We start from the raw sequence: 17,899 nt of genomic DNA, 5'->3' as shown, positions 1-17,899 counted from the left end.
ACGGTGAAGCATAAGGCATCCTCTCGTTTTACTTTAAAAAGACGGTGCGGATTGTGAGTCGACTCCTGGGCTTCACTACGACGTCGGTTTGGCGTTGCAGGTTTCTGTAAACGATTGATGCAATCGCTGCTGCTCAAGTATTTAATAGAAATTCACTCAGCAAACGATTATTGTACTCCTTCCAAAATGAATCGCCAATCAAAGCGTTTGGTTTTAACTCATCATCTTTCCTTTATCTTCGGGAGCTTCAGTATTTTGTACATTTATGTGCTGTGGGACCCTCTGAGGATTTCCTGCCCAATCTTATAATAACATTGATGGCCTGGTGGCTCAGATTCCAGTTTTGTTCTTTCCAATTGTAAGAGTTCTGTACCCCTGCTGACTGTAAAATGCTGAAGACGGGCCCCACCGTCACCCTGAGTAGGACCCCTATATGCTCTCACAAAAGGCCTCAGTCCTTCATGCCATGGATTCCACTAGATGACGGAATCATTCCTTTACGATTCTGGTCCAGGATTGTTTCTGGACATTCGTGAAGTGAATCTCTCGTTCTCTCCCATCCCAAAGGTCTTCTATGGGATTCTGATCTGGTGACTGAGAAGTCAACTGAAGGACACTGAGCTCCTCAGGACTAGGCTAGGGCCTTGGACCTTCTGGATTGATGATCTTTTACTGTGTTTTTGTACTTCTAAATTTGACATCGTAATGCACTGTGGTGTAGTGATTAGGGTTACCCCAAGGACCCTGATTTGATTGCTGGTCTCTCATTTGTTCTCTAAGATTCCCCATCGGTTTTCTTTGTTGTCGTCTTAAAGCCACGCTTGTGAGGTCATTTTGGAGAGACTAAACTAGCCTGCTTCATGGAGGCTGGTGTCTTAATATGGACTGGCCTCCCATCCGGTATTGCCAGCCATCTTTCTTCGCCACTTCCTGCATTTGTAACTATGGGATGAAAAAAGCAAACTCCAAAAATTGTCAGAAATCAATTGTGCTTGATGAATCATCTTTGACTGTCCCTATGGAAGTGCGTTTTCCTTTTCCTAGTACTCTCTCTTTCATAAGTTTAAAACCACTTGATTCATAATTCAGTATCACGCCATGGTGAATAATAACTCGTGACCTCGGACGCAATCATTTAGAACTGATTGAAGGCACAGAATTATAAATATCCATCGGCAAGGATGAATGAAGAGCTTCATTGACGTGAATTTGAATTTATAAAACGTTGATCAAGGTCTGCGCAGTTAGCTAAAACATCACATTATGTAACTCTCATACGTCTTCATTAGAACAAGCGAGACGAGAACAGGCCATTTAGCCCAACAAAGCTCGTCAGTCCTATCCGCTTATTTCTTCCAAAAAAACATCAAGTCGAGTTTTAAAGTCCCTAACGTCTTAAACCCCTTAACGCGCACACGTACCGGTCCCGGGACATAACAGCGTTTTGACGACGTTACAGTAATGTGTGCATGCACATCTGCCATGCATCTCGACATACTACCCATCAAATGAAACTTCAAAGTCTCGTCTTTCCGATGATATAAACCATTTTGACACACAACAACCACAGCACTGACACTAAAGCCTTTTTTACAGAGAAGTACATACTTTTAAGAGTTGACTTTCCCTACCTTTGAAGACCCCCTGCAAGTCAAACATCAATATTTCCGAGCAGTATTGATCCCATTGTGTCCGTAAGGCTCCAGTGAATATAATCCAGTAAAACGATTAGGTCCAAAACACACGATATATCCTCAAAGGGACAAAAACTCCAGAAAACGTTTCATAACTTGAGACTAGCTACGTAATTTTTTTTCACTTATATTGCTCATATCAGACGTAATTTGTTTCTGTCGGCGATAACCATGCTACAACATGAAACACGGAAGTGTTAGCTTCTGATCAACACCTAAGTTGGCCAATTACGACGGGTCTGGGGTTGACTGGCACCTCGTATAGCCAACCAGTGTCACAGACAGCTGAAGGATGACATACAACTCCAAACCCTGGTAGAATCTACCAGTTTGATTGGACACTGTGAGTGACACTCAAAACTTACAGCCAATGAGCAGCCGAGCATTTTGATATGTAACTTGCCATACTAACTTGTAAACAAACGATCGAGCTGCGTGAAGGTGGCATTTGTGCCAGTCTGCAGAGTTGGTGCGTGGTTGTTTATTGTGATTTCGCCAAGTTTTTCGCATTTTAAATATGAATAAAGTAGATAAACGTAAATACACTCGATTAAATAATAGATGCATGTACGCGTGAAAGTATTCAATCGCCCAGGAGACGTCTAATGGCAGAGAGCGACATGTGCCACGCCTTGTGCTTTCTGCTTGCTAGTGATTGCTGCCATCAAGTGGCACATGGAAAAACGCTGAGCTGTGTTGTAACAGTTTGTAAAAGAAATGTATATAGTTTGTGTGCATTTTATAAAAAAAGTAAAAATAAAAATATAAATATATTTTTGGCCCATAAGACTTGTATTGACTATTTTTACATAGAAATGTGTATTTTTTATTGTTTTTATTATTTTTATAACTAATAGAGTGACACTGTGTGTAGATATAGATTCCTTTAGGTGTAAGCTTTCAGTAGAGCCCTCATTGATATCTGTGGGTTGAAGCATTCAAAAGTTATTACACTTTTCCATACGTTCCAAAATGTGGATAATGGTCCCTCTAAAAGCCCTGGACATGCCCACATAAAAACTGGTGTAAAAAATGTCATTTTTACAGGTATTCTCTTCAAATTTGAAATGTGAGTAGTCAACAAGTTATTCTGTTGGTACATAGTGTGTTTCTGTCCCCACCTACCTACTGCAGCTTTATTTTCCTTTATTTTCATAAAAAAACTTAGGTGAGAACAAAAAATTCGTTTTTTTTGTGAGTTCTAATGTGCATAACTTTTGATCAGTCACACCTACAGTGATTCTGACTACTAAGGGTGAAACTAGAGAATGTGACCTTTACAAAGAGACCAAACATGTGTTTATACTCCAGATAGTTCAATAACAGCAATGATTCTAATTTGGAGAGGTCGAATTACAAGCGATTTAGCAAAAATGACCCCGCTTGATAAGGGGTGTTAAATATAATACGTTAAAAACGAAGGAATCGTCAAGGGGCGACGTAATGTCCCCCACTATTCTAATCAGTTCAAAGTATCACTGATGATGCACGTAAAACAACAGGAGTAGATTTTCAGATTTGGTCCTTGGTGCAGAAGGACGTTACATCACAACGTTCACCAGGCTGCACAACATAAAATGTCTGTTGCTGCATGCTGTAGTTGCTGTTGGCACCTGTTTGGCATCTCTGGTAGCAGTGGCTGTGCAGGGGCAACTCGATGGGCAGCAGGAATACCTCTTTGACTTTGCACAGCAGGTGGGCGATGGTGGCAATATGTTTTGTACCTCCTGTCATCATAAGTGGTGAACGCTGCTGTAGACGCATCAGCTACACGAATGTGTTCAGCACCACGATCAGCTGGGGACCGATAGGCTGATGCTGGTACCTCACTTTCGTTTTCGATATCCATCTCCAGAACACTTGCATCAAACTCAGACTCCGAAAAGTCAGAGTCCGATTCAGTAATAATATGTAAAACGTCCATGGAGTATTTTGCTTTGCATATTTGCTTTAGTCTGGTCAGATGTCGATGCCATTTTAGAGGCTGTTTGCTCTTCACTACTCCTGCATGTGCAGGGAGTCCGAGGTCAAATCAGCAAAACAGTCCATTACCGTCCTCTACCCCTGAATTTTGACAAAGGCCAACATCAGCCCAAAAAGAGTTAATGCCATTCAAGGCTACGGGAGGCAGGAGCGTCGGGCAGAAACCAACCAACAAATCTACACCAGTCCATTACAGGTCTCGATAATGTAATGTGTATTAAGATTAGAAATGAACTGTAAAGTGAAATCTTGTGACTTTTTTTATCATACTGTTTAAATGGTGTTGTTCTACCGAGGCAGTTCCCCAGCAGAAAGCCATTTTCCATTGCGTCCAAGGTCACGTATTACACTGCAATATTAAACATGAAAGTGCTAATGCAGATACTCAATAATCCCAAATCAACTGCCATCTTCCTGATTTTTTGCATTAGAGATTTAGGGATACATCGCACTAATGGATGCATAGTCATCTTATAAGCAACGTTTGATAAATAAATTATAAAGACCTTGCTATTAGCAAGATTAAGGCTTTCGCTGAAAGATATCAATGCACCATCAGCCTCCCGGAGTGATTTAGTATGACGAGGACTTGTGTGAGAATGTCACGTTTTTTACTTAACTACTGAAAGTTACTACTTTTATGTCAGAAAAGAAGAAAGTTCTTGAGCACCCGGGGGTCTCGGGTTAACCCAACCAACTCTGGACGTTGTTTTTTGCTCTGAGATTTCTGGAGATCTCATTAACTTCTCGTATACAGATATAGAGCCCCAAATGAACCCAGGAGCACCGGGATCAGTTTTTGGGTTTAGACTGAAGACCCTGAAAAGTTGGACGGCTGATTTATTAATTATTCTCTGTTTCTTTTCCAGTTTTTCGTTTCTTCTGTATCCAGGGCTGGTGATTGGTGTTGGCGTGTAGGTTTTGGTTAAGTTAGGGAATTAAACAGAGACAATGCTGAAAACTAATTAATTACAAGGAATTGATTATGAGGAACTTTACGAAGAAGAACCAATAGAAACAGAAATTTCATGAATTAGGGGACCAACATTAATTACACGCACAGGTAGGTAAAAAGTGTGGAAGAAAAATTAGACTTAGGGGTCAAGTAGTCATTTAGGGGTAAAAATACTTATTGTGCAATAGTCTCAGATAAAGGCCCACGTGAACAGAACAAGAAGGTCCTGGGTGATGGTTCAAGAAGTTGACTGACTGTCACATGCCCAGTGAGACTTGACAGATGTCATACACAGAGGAATGCGAAGTATCAAAAAGTATTGTAAGGACCAAGAAGGTAGTAGAAATGAGACTTTGAGATTTCGGGGTATGTAAGCCGATTAATGCTCTCTGCTAAAACAACTCATGTCTTTTAGCCAATCAGAGTGAATGCAAGCTAGTGAACCAATCAGAGTAAGCATTAATTCAGCACTGTTATGTAAATTCAGTTATCTATATATTACTGGCTGCATGTGGTCTTTGGGACAAAAAACAACCTAAAGACTCCCTAGCAGTTTTACTATATTGGCGTCAACTAAGTGGACCGGGAAAGGTTATATCTTGTCCAAGGTGGATGTGCAGTCGAGTGCATCTGTGGGACAAATTGAGTGGGACAGGCTGGAACCTGTCTCAGGAAAATGTGTGGTAGCTCATTGTGTGAATTGACCACAAAGCTGAGTTTGTCTGCTTGGGTTGAATGAGAAGTGAGGGTGCATGCAAGTGCCGAACAAATATAAAAAATAAATACATGGACCATCTCACCAAGTGCAAGTCACACATCTTCTGTAGAGTACTGTGCCACACAAACACACACACAAAGGTCTTTTGTTTATATATGTTGTGGACTATGGCCCGGCCAAGACCCCCAAGCTGCCAGCTCCCTCCCTGCAACGTGGAGATGCCCCGAATTCCAGCAGGGCATCATGGACTATGGAGTTTTAATACACAGCCCTGCTGAATAACGTCGGGGCCACCGGGGATGCTGCAGGGAGGCACAGAGACGTTTGTTTTTCATACAGCCCAGATGTACATCCCAGTCACATGGACGGAACAAATAAAGAAAAGGAGTTTTAGTGCTGGGTAATCACATGACCTGAGAGATCAGAAGCACTTCCAGGTCATGGACTATAAAAGACTGTGAGAGATCCCAGATGGGCGAGCTGAGTCGGGTGGCAGGCTGACGTGATGATGGAGTATATCCCTCTTCATGAAGAGAAAAAAGACACAATGGACAAACTTCCTCCTACCTGATTCCTTGGATTGATTGATTTATTTTATTAAAAACCTGCACAATGAATTGTGGATTTCCTCTTGGGGATTAATAAAGTATCTATCTATCTATCTATCTATCTATCTATCTATCTATCTATCTATCTATCTATCCTGCCAACTACACTATCTATCTATCTATCTATCTATCTATCTATCTATCTATCTATCTATCTATCTATCTATCTATCTATCTATCTATCTATCTATCTATCTATCTATCTATCTATCTAAACAGGTTTAATTCTCTGAGCCTGTCCCAGTCAAATAAATGGTAGTGGTAACGTCACAGTTCGTAAACTCTATGCCTTTAATGGCCGCCTCTCTGTCTGAGGGTTCATGTTTCTTTCGGTCTAACTAAAATCTGAGAGCTCTCTGTTATCTCTAATGGATTTAGATGAACATTAAGAAAATTCCATTATCTTATTAGCTTATGGGCGTAAAACAGAATCTTCCATTATCTACACGAAAGCTACAATCTATTGAAATTCAAACTAAGCAGCAAAAAACGTACAAGAATTTACATTTTACTTTTACGCTTATCTATTTCCATTCTTATCTACTTCTAATTTTGCTTTGTTTTCCTGCAAATGTTTCTTGACATCTTGTAAAGCCCTTTGAGCTGCAGGCTCCGTATGAAAATGTGCTACAGAATTAAACGATGGCGACGGTCTTGTTGAAAAGGTTCTTCAAGACGGTGAAGATCCAGCAAAGTGGTGCTAACGTCTCGATGAAAGCGAGTTTCTCACCACAAAACAAGGCTCTCCGCTCCTCCATTTAAAAAACAAGAGTAATTAAACTTAATAAAGCTTTTTTGAATCAGTTAAAGTTAATTAGGTTACGAAATAACATTATGCAGGAACACCTCAATAAAAGATAAAGGCAATTTAGCACCTGGAACCAGGCAGAATCACCAAAACTAATTACACAATTTCCCACGGGTCTTCCACCGTAGAATACAACTGAACTCGGAGAATAAACACTTTAATAGTCACACTTCATTCTTTTCACATTATGATCAATATTTTCTCAATGAATTATCTCTAACAGAACCCAATTCTGAAAAAGTTGGGACAGTATGGAAACTGCTAAAAAACGCAAAAAGGGGTCATTTATAAATTCTTTGCCCCCTCTGCGTTATTAAAACCACCACTGTTATAAACTTTGCCTTTCACTTCTTTTATTCCCTGATATTTGCAGGAACTGGACAGCTTTGCAAGTCCCATTTTGTGAAAATTACAACAGCCAGATGTGCTCAAGCAAAAATGGAACTCGTTACAAAAGTTTAAATAGCAAATTGTCACTATATGTGAAGAAGTGTGTGTGTTGATCTGCGTGGTCCATGTGATGGACTACAGCCCTGTTTTCAACCTTTTGTCCAATCCCGGTGAGAAAGCCTTTGTCCCCCACAACCCTGAAATGCATTGAGAAGGTTCTAGAAAACTAGTGAACACCACCCATGGAGGGTCACAGAGCCTCCACTGCCCTCAAATGCTCCGGAATGTCACCGCATTTTCTGACTTGTCACTGTGTGTGAATATGAGGGTTGTGTGTGTGAGTGTGTGAGTGAGAGTGGTCTTTGTGATGGACTAGAGTCCCTTCCAGGTCTGTTTTCAGCCTTTTGTCCAATCCTGCTGAGAGAGCCTTTGCCCCCAAACCCAAAACTGAGAAGGTTCTAGAACTCACCTACTGGGCGCTGAGGGACCACGGTGCTTGCCGGGCCCTCGAACGCACCCACGTGTTAGGCCATACATACATTTCCTTACTTTTATACAGTAATTAGCATTTTCCAAGTGGGGTTGTATTAATTAACCAATCAACTAATTATTCATTCCTAATTAATACCTAGCAGGGGACACATTAGCTGCTGTAAGACTGGAGATTCTCCCCTGAATTTTAGAAGTTTAATGCACCTTCTGTTTTTTTTAAATGTACCTTAGCTCTTTTTACTTGACAGATCTGCCTTTGGTAAAATAAATTTAAATGGTTGTGCCGCATCCACTCTTTCATTTCATTTTTTTTTTGCTGCCTTAAACCCTCTCCACTTCCCTAAATGCAGAGAATTCAAGGCCTATGGGACCGATTTTTGGCAAGAATTGCGTGCAGTCAGAGCAAATAAATGTTTGTGTGAGTGAAAGGAAATTGTGACGGGTGCACATGAAGCCCCTGAAGACGTTTGTTTTTTAAATTATTATTATTTTGATCTGTCCATCATCTCCTGAAGCCTGAAAGCCAGTTAACGCCAGTGGCCAAAACGTGGCAGTCGCTGAATTAGGATTCTCAATTAAAAGACACGTCGGTGTCAGAGACAATGGCAAATTTGTATTATTTTTGCCATTTTATATTTGATAATTAATATCATTATTTCACCCTGTGGACTAAGAGGGTTCAGATACCGGATTTTTTTTTTTTTTGAATTTTTCACTAAATAAAATTTAGTCTCCATTTAAAGTGAAATACATTTGCCTCCCTTAGGTAGCCTGAAATTACCCTGGAAAGAAAAATGCAAATATGATAAGAGGGCTCCATTAAAGATTTTATTATTTATTTATTTTTTTCTTGAAAGATTAAAGGGGCTTTTTGCATCTTTAAGTAAGTTCTTTTTGTATGGAGAGACTGCCATGTGAACGACCTTGCAACACTTTCCATTTAGTATTTTACAACAGCACGGCTTTGAAAGAAAGAATACAAAAGGCTCCGACATTTAAATGAGAATATCCAGAGCCTGTGAAAGCTCCACTGAGATGTGACAAATGGAACTCTGCTGGGCTCAGAGCACTGGTTTACACTCTTTGGAGACTTTCTTTCAAAGTTATAAACATTGATTTGCTCTGCGAGGCCACGCGGGCACGACTTGGGCAGGTTGGAGTCAAAAATACCTCAAATCAATTGAGCCCGGTCTTCACACAAAATTGTGTGCCCAGCTTTAAGCAGACTGAAGGATCCTTTCAAGCTTCTCATTGAGCCTGATAATGCGGGGACATTTAAAATGCAGAGATCTATCGCATTAAAACTGCAGCACTGCCCATGATATTCATGCGTCAGGTTCAACATTACAGGTTTTTGTTCCAACCAACTTCTGTTTTTTATTGGACTCCTAGCCTGTTCTATTGTCTCCAATAACTCATCAACACGGGGCATAGGATAATCAACACATTTGGAAACCTTATTTAAGCTTCTAAAATTGATACAGAACTGAGGTAAACCATCGGGTTTTGGGACCAAAACGATCAGGCTACACCAGTCACTTTTACTTTCATGAACAACCATGGTGGAGTATCCATTGTGAGACTCGCCCGGACACCACCAGACTGAGACCACATCTTTATAAAAAGCACACATTTTATTTACAGTTCTCACACAGCACCCAGTGCTCCCAGCACCAACCACCCCTAATACGGGTCTTTCTCTCACTGTCCGTGGGCCGCCTTTTCCTCTCTCCACGGGAGCTTCATCCTGCTCCCACTCCCGACTCTAGCTCCCAGACTGTAGGAAGGCGGCCCCATTTATGTTCACCCGAACGTGCTCCAGGTGCTCGATGATGCTCTTCCAGCAGCACTTCCTGGTGTGGAGAAAGTGCTGCTCTTGCACCCGGAAGCACTCCGGGCATCCCTGGAAGACTCTGCCTCCATCTTCCTGGGTATGGCAGAAGTGAATGTTTCCTGGGCTCTCTGAGACTCGGGGCACCCCCTGGCGGTGGCCAGTGGCCCCAATGGGCTTGAGTCTCCTTGCTCCTTTCCCATGGTTCTCTGAAGATCCAGGGAGGTTGCCCTCTCGTGGCCCGGAGGACATATATGCCACCTCCTGGTCCTTCCAGGCATCCCAGCTGGGTCTGTCCCCCAGCCTCCTGTGACACCATCAACTTGAATGGTGACGCGGGCATCTCACTCACAACACTGCTGTGGAAATCGCACACCAGGGGATCAGCTTTGTTATCTGCCAGTTAAGAGGTTCATGTTGTGGAAATTAGTCGGTCAAGTCATATTCACCCTCTGAGCCCTGTCCTCCTCAGTGCTTTAGCCCTGTAACCCTAAACTCCCCAGAAATTTTCTGAAATTTTGAAAACCAAAAACTTTACTTTATGAAAGTAAAATGTTATTGTATAATGATAATCCACAATGTTATAACATCAGATTGATACTATAGAACAAGCTGTATCACTTTGAGGCTCGTAGTTTTCATCATTTTCTACCATCCATTTTAAGGACCCAACGTCAAAACTGCACCTTTGCTTCAAAACCATTTTTAGTGGCAGAAGCAACACTCGACAGACATGACTTTCACATCTTCCAGTCCAGTCCAACGTGTCACAGTGTTGCTCTCGCTTCTGGTGTAAAGCGCCTGAACTTCCATGATCTGGGGACATTGGCAGGTGAGGACTGGGGTGGTACACACTTTGCATCATAACACAGATGGTCTAAGGTGAGCTCAAGGAGGAATGAAACGCCCCGTAGAGCAGAAGGGAAGAAGCTCTATTGATCTGATTGTGTGTGCAAAGAAGTACATGTCTATTGTATTGAGTTGCTCCCATGCTAAATTACAACTGAAATCCGTTCCATTTTCTTCTTGAAATCTAAAAACCATAACTGACCTGCAGTCAAAAAGCCAACAGTGTACCTTGCATAAGTAGCATAATAGCGTAGCTAGACGGTGGAGTATTATGGGTGTAATCTAACATAGTGAAAGCCAGTGTTCTGGCCAGTCGAGTTAGAGGTGTAGTGGCCTTTCAGGAAAATATGGATCTGCAGCAGAAGACTGCAAAGTTTAGAGATCAGAGTAGTGATATACACAGCCTGTTACTCAAGTCATAGGGTTATGGTGATCGATAGAAGGGCCATTATACTCTTTCTGGTATAATACCACCATGACACCATGAGGCTGGCCCGAAAACCTGCCTATAGGCTTTATCTTCTAACTCAAGGGTGGGCTAAGTCAGTCCTGGGGTGGCTGCAGTGGCTGCAGGTTTTTGTTCCAACCCACTTGCTTAATTAAAAAACAATCCTTGCCAATAATTTAATTTCATGGCTTCTTAGTGCTTTAACTCTGCCATGTCAGGCCATTCTCATATCCTCGATTTTCTTCCCCTTTCTAAGGAGATCATCCAAATGATTTGAAGACTAAAATGGAAGAGTAATTCTCAGTCCTTCACTTTTTTCTCCTCCGTTTCCTTCCAAGTATTTAATTAAACCAAATAGCGCACAATAAATACACACAGGTATAAATGGAAACAAGCTCATTGGAGAAATGCTGGTTTCAGTTGCTAATCAGGAGCCATTAAAAACTGAGAATACAGCTGTTTAAGACTAAAATAAGCGATAAGGGCTCAAATGAAGACAACAAAAATGAAGTTGAAGTGTTACTTGAGCTGCTTCTTATTTAAGCAATTAGGTTGGAACAAAAACCTGCAGCCACTGTGGCCCTCCAGGAACGACTTAGCCCACCCCTGTCGTAACTTGAAAAAGTGGGCTTGTGTCCAGCAGGGGGTGCATGCTGCCTGGAAATGTGTTCTTTTAGAACTGCAGTACATATTTTGTGTGTGTGTGTATGTGTGTGTATATATATATATATACAGGGTGGGCCATTTATATGGATACACCTTAATAAATTGGGAATAGTTGGTGATATTAACTTCCTGTTTGTGGCACATTAGTATATGTGAGGGGGAAAACTTTTCAAGATGGGTGGTGACCGTGGTGGCCATTTTGAAGGCGGCCATTTTGGATCCAAGTTTTGTTTTTTCAATAGGAAGAGGGTCATGTGACACATCAAACTTATCGGGAATTTCACAAGAAAAACAATGGTGTGCTTAATAAATCTGCAACAATTTCAAAAATTCTTTTTTTTGTCTGTCAATATGGGTTGCTGTGTGTACATTAACGAGGGAAAAAATTAATTTAAATGATTTTAGCAAATGGCTGCAATATAACAAAGAGAGAAAAACTGAAGGGGGTCTGAATACTTTCTGTACCCACTATATATATATATATATATATATATATATATATATATATATATATACAGTGCATCCGGAAAGTATTCACAGCGGCGCATCACTTTTTCCACATTTTGTTATGTTACAGCCTTATTCCAAAATGAATTAAATTCACCCCATAATGACAACGTGAAAAAAGTTTACTTGAGGTTTTTACAAATTTATTAAAAATAAAAAAACTGAGAAATCCCATGTCCATAAGTATTCACAGCCGTTGCTCAATACTTTGTCGATGCACCTTTGGCAGCAATTCCAGCCTCAAGTCTTTTTGAATATGATGCCACAAGCTTGGCACACCTATCCTTGGCCAGTTTCGCCCATTCCTCTTTGTAGCACCTCTCAAGCTCCATCAGGTTGGATGGGAAGTGTCGGTGCACAGCCATTTTAAGATCTCTCCAGAGATGTTCAATCGGATTCAAGTCTGGGCCACTCAAGGACGTCCACAGAGTTGTCCTGAAGCCACTCCTTTGATATCTTGGCTGTGTGCTTAGGGTCGTTGTCCTGCTGAAAGATGAACCGTCGCCCCAGTCTGAGGTCAAGAGTGCTCTGGAGCAGGTTTTCATCCAGGATGTCTTTGTCCATTGCTGCAGTCATCTTTCCCTTTATCCTGACTAGTCTCCCAGTTCCTGATGCTGCCACCACCATGCTTCACTGTAGGGATGGTATTGGCCTGGTGATGAGCGGTGCCTGGTTTCCTCCAAACATGACGCCTGGCATTCACACCAAAGAGTTCAATCTTTGTCTCATCAGACCAGAGAATTTTGTTTCTCATGGTCTGAGAGTCCTTCAGGTGCCTTTTGGCAAACTCCAGGTGGGCTGCCATGTGCCTTTTACTAAGGAGTGGCTTCCGTCTGGCCACTCTACCATATAGGCCTGATTGGTGGATTGCTGCAGATTTGTGCCTCGAGACAATCCTGTCTCGGAGGTCTACAGACAATTCCTTTGACTTCATGCTTGGTTTGTGCTCTGACATGAACTGTCAACTGTGGGACCTTCTATAGACAGGTGTGTGCCTTTCCAGATCGTGTCACATCAACTGAATTGACCACAGGTGGACTCCAATGAAACATCTCAAGGATGATCCGGGGAAACAGGATGCACCTGAGCTCAATTTGGAGCTTCATGGCAAAGGCTGTGAATACTTATGGACATGTGCTTTCTCAGTATTTTTTTATTTTTAATTAATTTGCAAAAATCTCAAGTAAACTTTTTTCACGTTGTCATTATGGGGTGTTGTGTGTAGAATTCTGAGGGAAAAAAATGAATTTAATCCATTTTGGAGTAAGGCTGTAACATAACAAAATGTGGAAAAAGTGATGAAGCGCTGGGAATACTTTCTGGGTGCACTGTGTATATATATATATATATATATACTGTATATATATATATATATATATATATATATATATATATATATATATATATATATATATATATAATATCCCTTTAGTAATCATAGTGGAAATATTAAGACAAGGGAAACACAATACAAAAAAGAGTCTTTTACAGGCAGCTTTCGCTTTAATGTCCATTGCAGGCTGATCATTTCGTACCTCCAAAGACACCCGAAGAGAAGCCATTAGAACAGGGCAGTTGTGTATTTTGTGACTTTGTCATTGTGGTGCTAGTTAGTTGCTATGGGTGTGGCCACGCAGGTCATGACCTCGATGTCAGTTATAAAGAAGTGTGAAAAGGGTCTTTATTTTTATTATTATTTTTAACATTTTTTATATATTTTTCCATCCCAGTTTTCCACTAAATCCCTAAAGACTAATTAACGTCTACTGAACTTCGGATGTTCTTTTTGTTAAAGACTTTTGCTAGTAGCTGTTTGACTTTGATTGTTGCTGAGTGTTTTTGATGATCTGAAAGAGGGGCTTGATTTCCTGGTTGTTATCCTAGTGTGTTTTCTGTCTGTCTGATTTTTCTGGTCCTCTGCTTAAAAACTGAGACGGCAGACATGCAGGGTTCTTACATTTTTTTTTTTTCTGACTTTTGGGCTTGTTCTCATTTTTGTTTTCTTCACAACTCTTGATCCATTACTTTAATTCTGCCTTTTGAGAGTATCGGATTCTATCCTGGTGCTAATACAGAAACAAACTAAAGGAATGGCCTGGTTTGCTGTTAATCTGACAGTGCTGGTTAGAAGGCAGGTTTACTCACCTGCAATGACGTTTCTTTCAGCTTGAATGACCCTTACATGAGGATTCTTCTGCCGCTTTTACATCCGTTATTTGGAACAGTCAAGGACACAACCATGGCAGTATGAATTGAAGGGAAAAGAGGAAACAAAATGTCCTGTGATGCGTGCTCATGTTTTACCTCTCCCAGGACAGTGCTTCCCAAACGCAGTCCTGAGGACCCACTGTGGCTGTAGGTTTTTTATTCCAGCCAAATTCACAGTTAGTGATAATGAGTGATCTCATTTATTTATATGGTCTTTTTTTCCCTTCTCTTATTCTGCCTTTAGAAAAGCACAGCGGTATGATTTTTACATTTTCTAAGACATTTAGAAATATTTGTACTTTTGCTTTAATAGCTTAACTCTCTTTTGTTGTTGTCCTATTGATTTATTATTTGTTTGTGCAGTTTGCACCTTTGATTGTATCCTAATAATGATCATTAAAACAAACAGAGCTGACAGCCAGGCAAACAACACTGAATGATGAAAGGCTGCAATAACTTTAGAGTCAGACCCACTAATTAGTAGATAATAAATTAAACAATTAGAACACCTGGAAAAGCAGAATGAAAATCAGCCTGAAAATTGTTAAAAAGTTACAAAAAAATCCCCTTATAACTGCTTAGTACAGTCAGTCATTATATCCTGTAAAAGATGTAGAAGGACACAGCATAAAGGTTTGGGGTTTTCCAGCCCCATATATTGTAGACGATCCACAATAAAGAAAGCAAAAAGCAGGTCAAAGCATAAACTAAACAGTTCATATGTGCAATGCTGAATCATGGCGTCGGCGGGCATTTTATGAGGGAGGAGCCGGAAGTGGAGGAATGCTGGGAAGGGAGGATGGGGTCGATGACGTCAGGAAAAGATGGCGGAGGAAGGGCGGAAGTAACGCACTGCGGGCAAACCCGGCTTATGGTGGCGGAGCGTCTTTTTTCCTAAAAAAAGCAGAGGGAGAAAGTTAGTACCCCGCCATTCCCTGCCGGCGAATGTCTTCCCAGGTGTGTTAAGATCCTTCTGCGGTCTCCCACTCGCGCGTGCGTGCGTGACAATCCTAACACAGGATCACGGGAGTCTGCTGGAGCCAATCCCAGCCAACGCAGGGCGCAAGGAAGGAAACAAACCCTGGACAGGGTGCCAGCCCACCGCAGGGCACACACACACACACACACTTTCAAAGGTTGCCCTCCGGGGGGGATGGAGATACCATCAAAACCCCAATTAGATACAGGGGCTTGGATTTATTCAAACCAAAAATCTCAAAAAGCTCCTACGAGCACAAAAAGGAATTGTCTGAAGAAGCAAGGCAATCCACAGCAAACAAAGTCCAAAAACACGAATCAAAGGCAAAGTCGAAAACAAAGCACAGGAACTGACAAAGCAAAAGCACAAAGTCCAGTAGACACAAGAAACTCTCCACTCGCTGGTGCCTTCGAAATAAACAGCCGGAAACTACGGAAGGCCCTCCAATAAATAGGGTGGAGGGCAGTTCCTGGAGGTGATTGGCAGGTGGCCACGCCTCTTGGGGAAATGCCCACAAAACACATGGGACTTAATCCTAGTCAGCACAGGACGCAAGGCAGGAACAAATCCTGGGCAGAGCGCCAGCTCACTGCAGGACACACACCAAGCACAATTTAGGATCGCCAGTGTACCTGACCGGCATGTCTTTGGACTGTGGGAGGAAACCCACGCAGACACGGGGAGAACATACAAACTCCACGCAGGGAGGACCCGGGAAGCAAACTCTTAAGGGTCTCCTTACTGTGAGGCAGCAGCACTACCAATGCGCCACCGTGCCACCCTGTTTAGTACATTTTAATAAAAATTTACCAAATTTGTTTTTGTAATTTCTCCATTGACTCCAAAACTTAGAAATGGAAAATGACAACTCACTTGAACAGGACACCAAAAAACGGCATTATGATAAGCGGAGCAAACTTTGACAATTCAAGCCTGGTGATCGCATCCTGGTTCTGATTCCTTCTGATCCACATAAGTTCCTTGCGAAATGGCAGAGTCCTGTTGTTGTTGGGGAGCATATGGGGCCAGTAAATTACAAAGTCAGCATACCTGGCAGACAGAGGCCCATGTAGGCTTTAAATATTAATCTCTTGAAAGAGTGGCATAAACCCCAGGAAATGTTGATATCAGTGGCTGCTATATCCCAGGCAGATGTTCCTATTGGTGACCGTTTGACAGAAAACGGAGTTGCTGTCTCTGATAAGTCGGAACACTGATGTCTGTTCCTCCATGCCAGGCCTGACTGGGTTTGCCAAACATAAGATTGCTAAGGAGCCTGGTGTTAAGGTGTACATGCGCCCTTTTTGGATACCTGAGTGCGTGATGAAGTCAGACAGATGCTTGAGTTGGGTGTTATTCATGAAAGTAAAAGTGACTGGTGTAGCCTGATCGTTTTGGTCCCAAAACCCGATGGTTTAATTCAGTTCTGTATCAATTTTAGAAGCTTAAATAAGGTTTCCTAATTTGTTGATCATTCCCTGTGTTGATGAGTTATTGGAGAAAATGGAACAGGCTAGGAGTCCAATTAAAAACAGAAGTTGGTTGGAACAAAAACCTGCAGCTAAAGTGGGTCCCCAGGACTAAGTTTGGGAAGTACTGTCCCAGGACATGAATTCAGTATGGAAAGCTTTAAGATGTGTCTGCTGTCTGTTACTTATTATGACTTTCTTTTTTTTTATTTCAGGGTTCATTTATACGTGTGGTGGGACTTTAAAAGGAAGAAATGGGACCATAGAAAGCCCCGGTTTTCCATATGGATATCCAAATGGTGCAAATTGTACATGGGTAATAGTAGCAGAGGAGCGGAACCGAATACAGGTTGTCTTTCAATCCTTCGCAGTGGAGGAAGAATATGACTTTTTGTCACTTTATGATGGCCATCCACATCCTGCTAACTTCAGGACGAGGCAAGTATGATTTCCTGCTTGATATTGAAGAGTTGTGAATTTTGAATTTTTTTTTTCCCTTATGAATACACTTTAAAAATGTTACCGTCTATAAATACAGTAATTCATTGATAATGTAACCTTTAAAAGTGTATTTATAAATAATTCCTTTAGCGTTTGATTTTACTTGAACAACTACATTTGAAATTAATTTATAAACCAACCATTGAGTTGAATCTTAATATGGATTTAAGGCGTTTTCACACTCGGTTGCTTTCTTCTGAAGCATGAGATGATCTGTTACTTTGTTTCAATGTCTTGTTAGTTTGGTTGCATTTCGCACAGTAAACTTTATATGAACCAGAAGTAACAATAAACGTCCTATGGGTTTGGTGTGGAATTCATGCATTAGGTTGAAAACATTTTCTCCTAGGAAGAATCATCATGAAGATTCGGTAAGGGCCATGTTTACACATTTGTAATGATTACGTGGTTTGTTTACTAAGCAGAGTTCTTTGAGTCACTAGGAGGGAACATGAAAATCTGTTAGTTTGCATGCTACAGGAAGGACACATTATATCTGGCGACTTGATGGTAAGCTCTGCTGTGGACGTACAGCGATGTGTCTCAGTTTTATTTAGACAGTAGCCATAGCGGGTGAATTTATCTGCACCGCATGATGCTGTGGATTTCCTCTTTGGTAGCCTAAACATCACCTGATATTTGGAATATCTCAAATCACAAATCTGTTGTCTGCAGGCCTGTAAGTATTTGTTAATAATATTCACTTGGTGTTGTTTGATTCACGTTTACTACATAGAATCAAAGGTAATGTGCCTCTAGTGTCTGCTCTGTGCTAGGAGTGTGATCACCTTGA

The 17,899-nt window shown here is 41.3% G+C and overlaps 1 protein-coding gene across 1 annotated transcript in view; it reads left to right on the top strand.

Annotated features, from left to right (window-relative positions):
• The window catches only part of csmd3b (CUB and Sushi multiple domains 3b), a 1,150,768-nt gene that overhangs the window by 185,690 nt on the left and 947,179 nt on the right, over positions 1–17,899 (top strand). Inside the window, 1 exon segment of the mRNA XM_039737543.1 lies at positions 16,821–17,043. Coding sequence (XP_039593477.1) covers positions 16,821–17,043 — 223 coding nt within the window.

This window comes from Polypterus senegalus, chromosome 15 (assembly GCF_016835505.1).
Source record: "Polypterus senegalus isolate Bchr_013 chromosome 15, ASM1683550v1, whole genome shotgun sequence".
Lineage (NCBI taxonomy): Eukaryota > Metazoa > Chordata > Cladistia > Polypteriformes > Polypteridae > Polypterus > Polypterus senegalus.
Note: the sequence above shows the minus strand (reverse complement) of the source record. Positions and strands in the feature narration are given on the sequence as shown.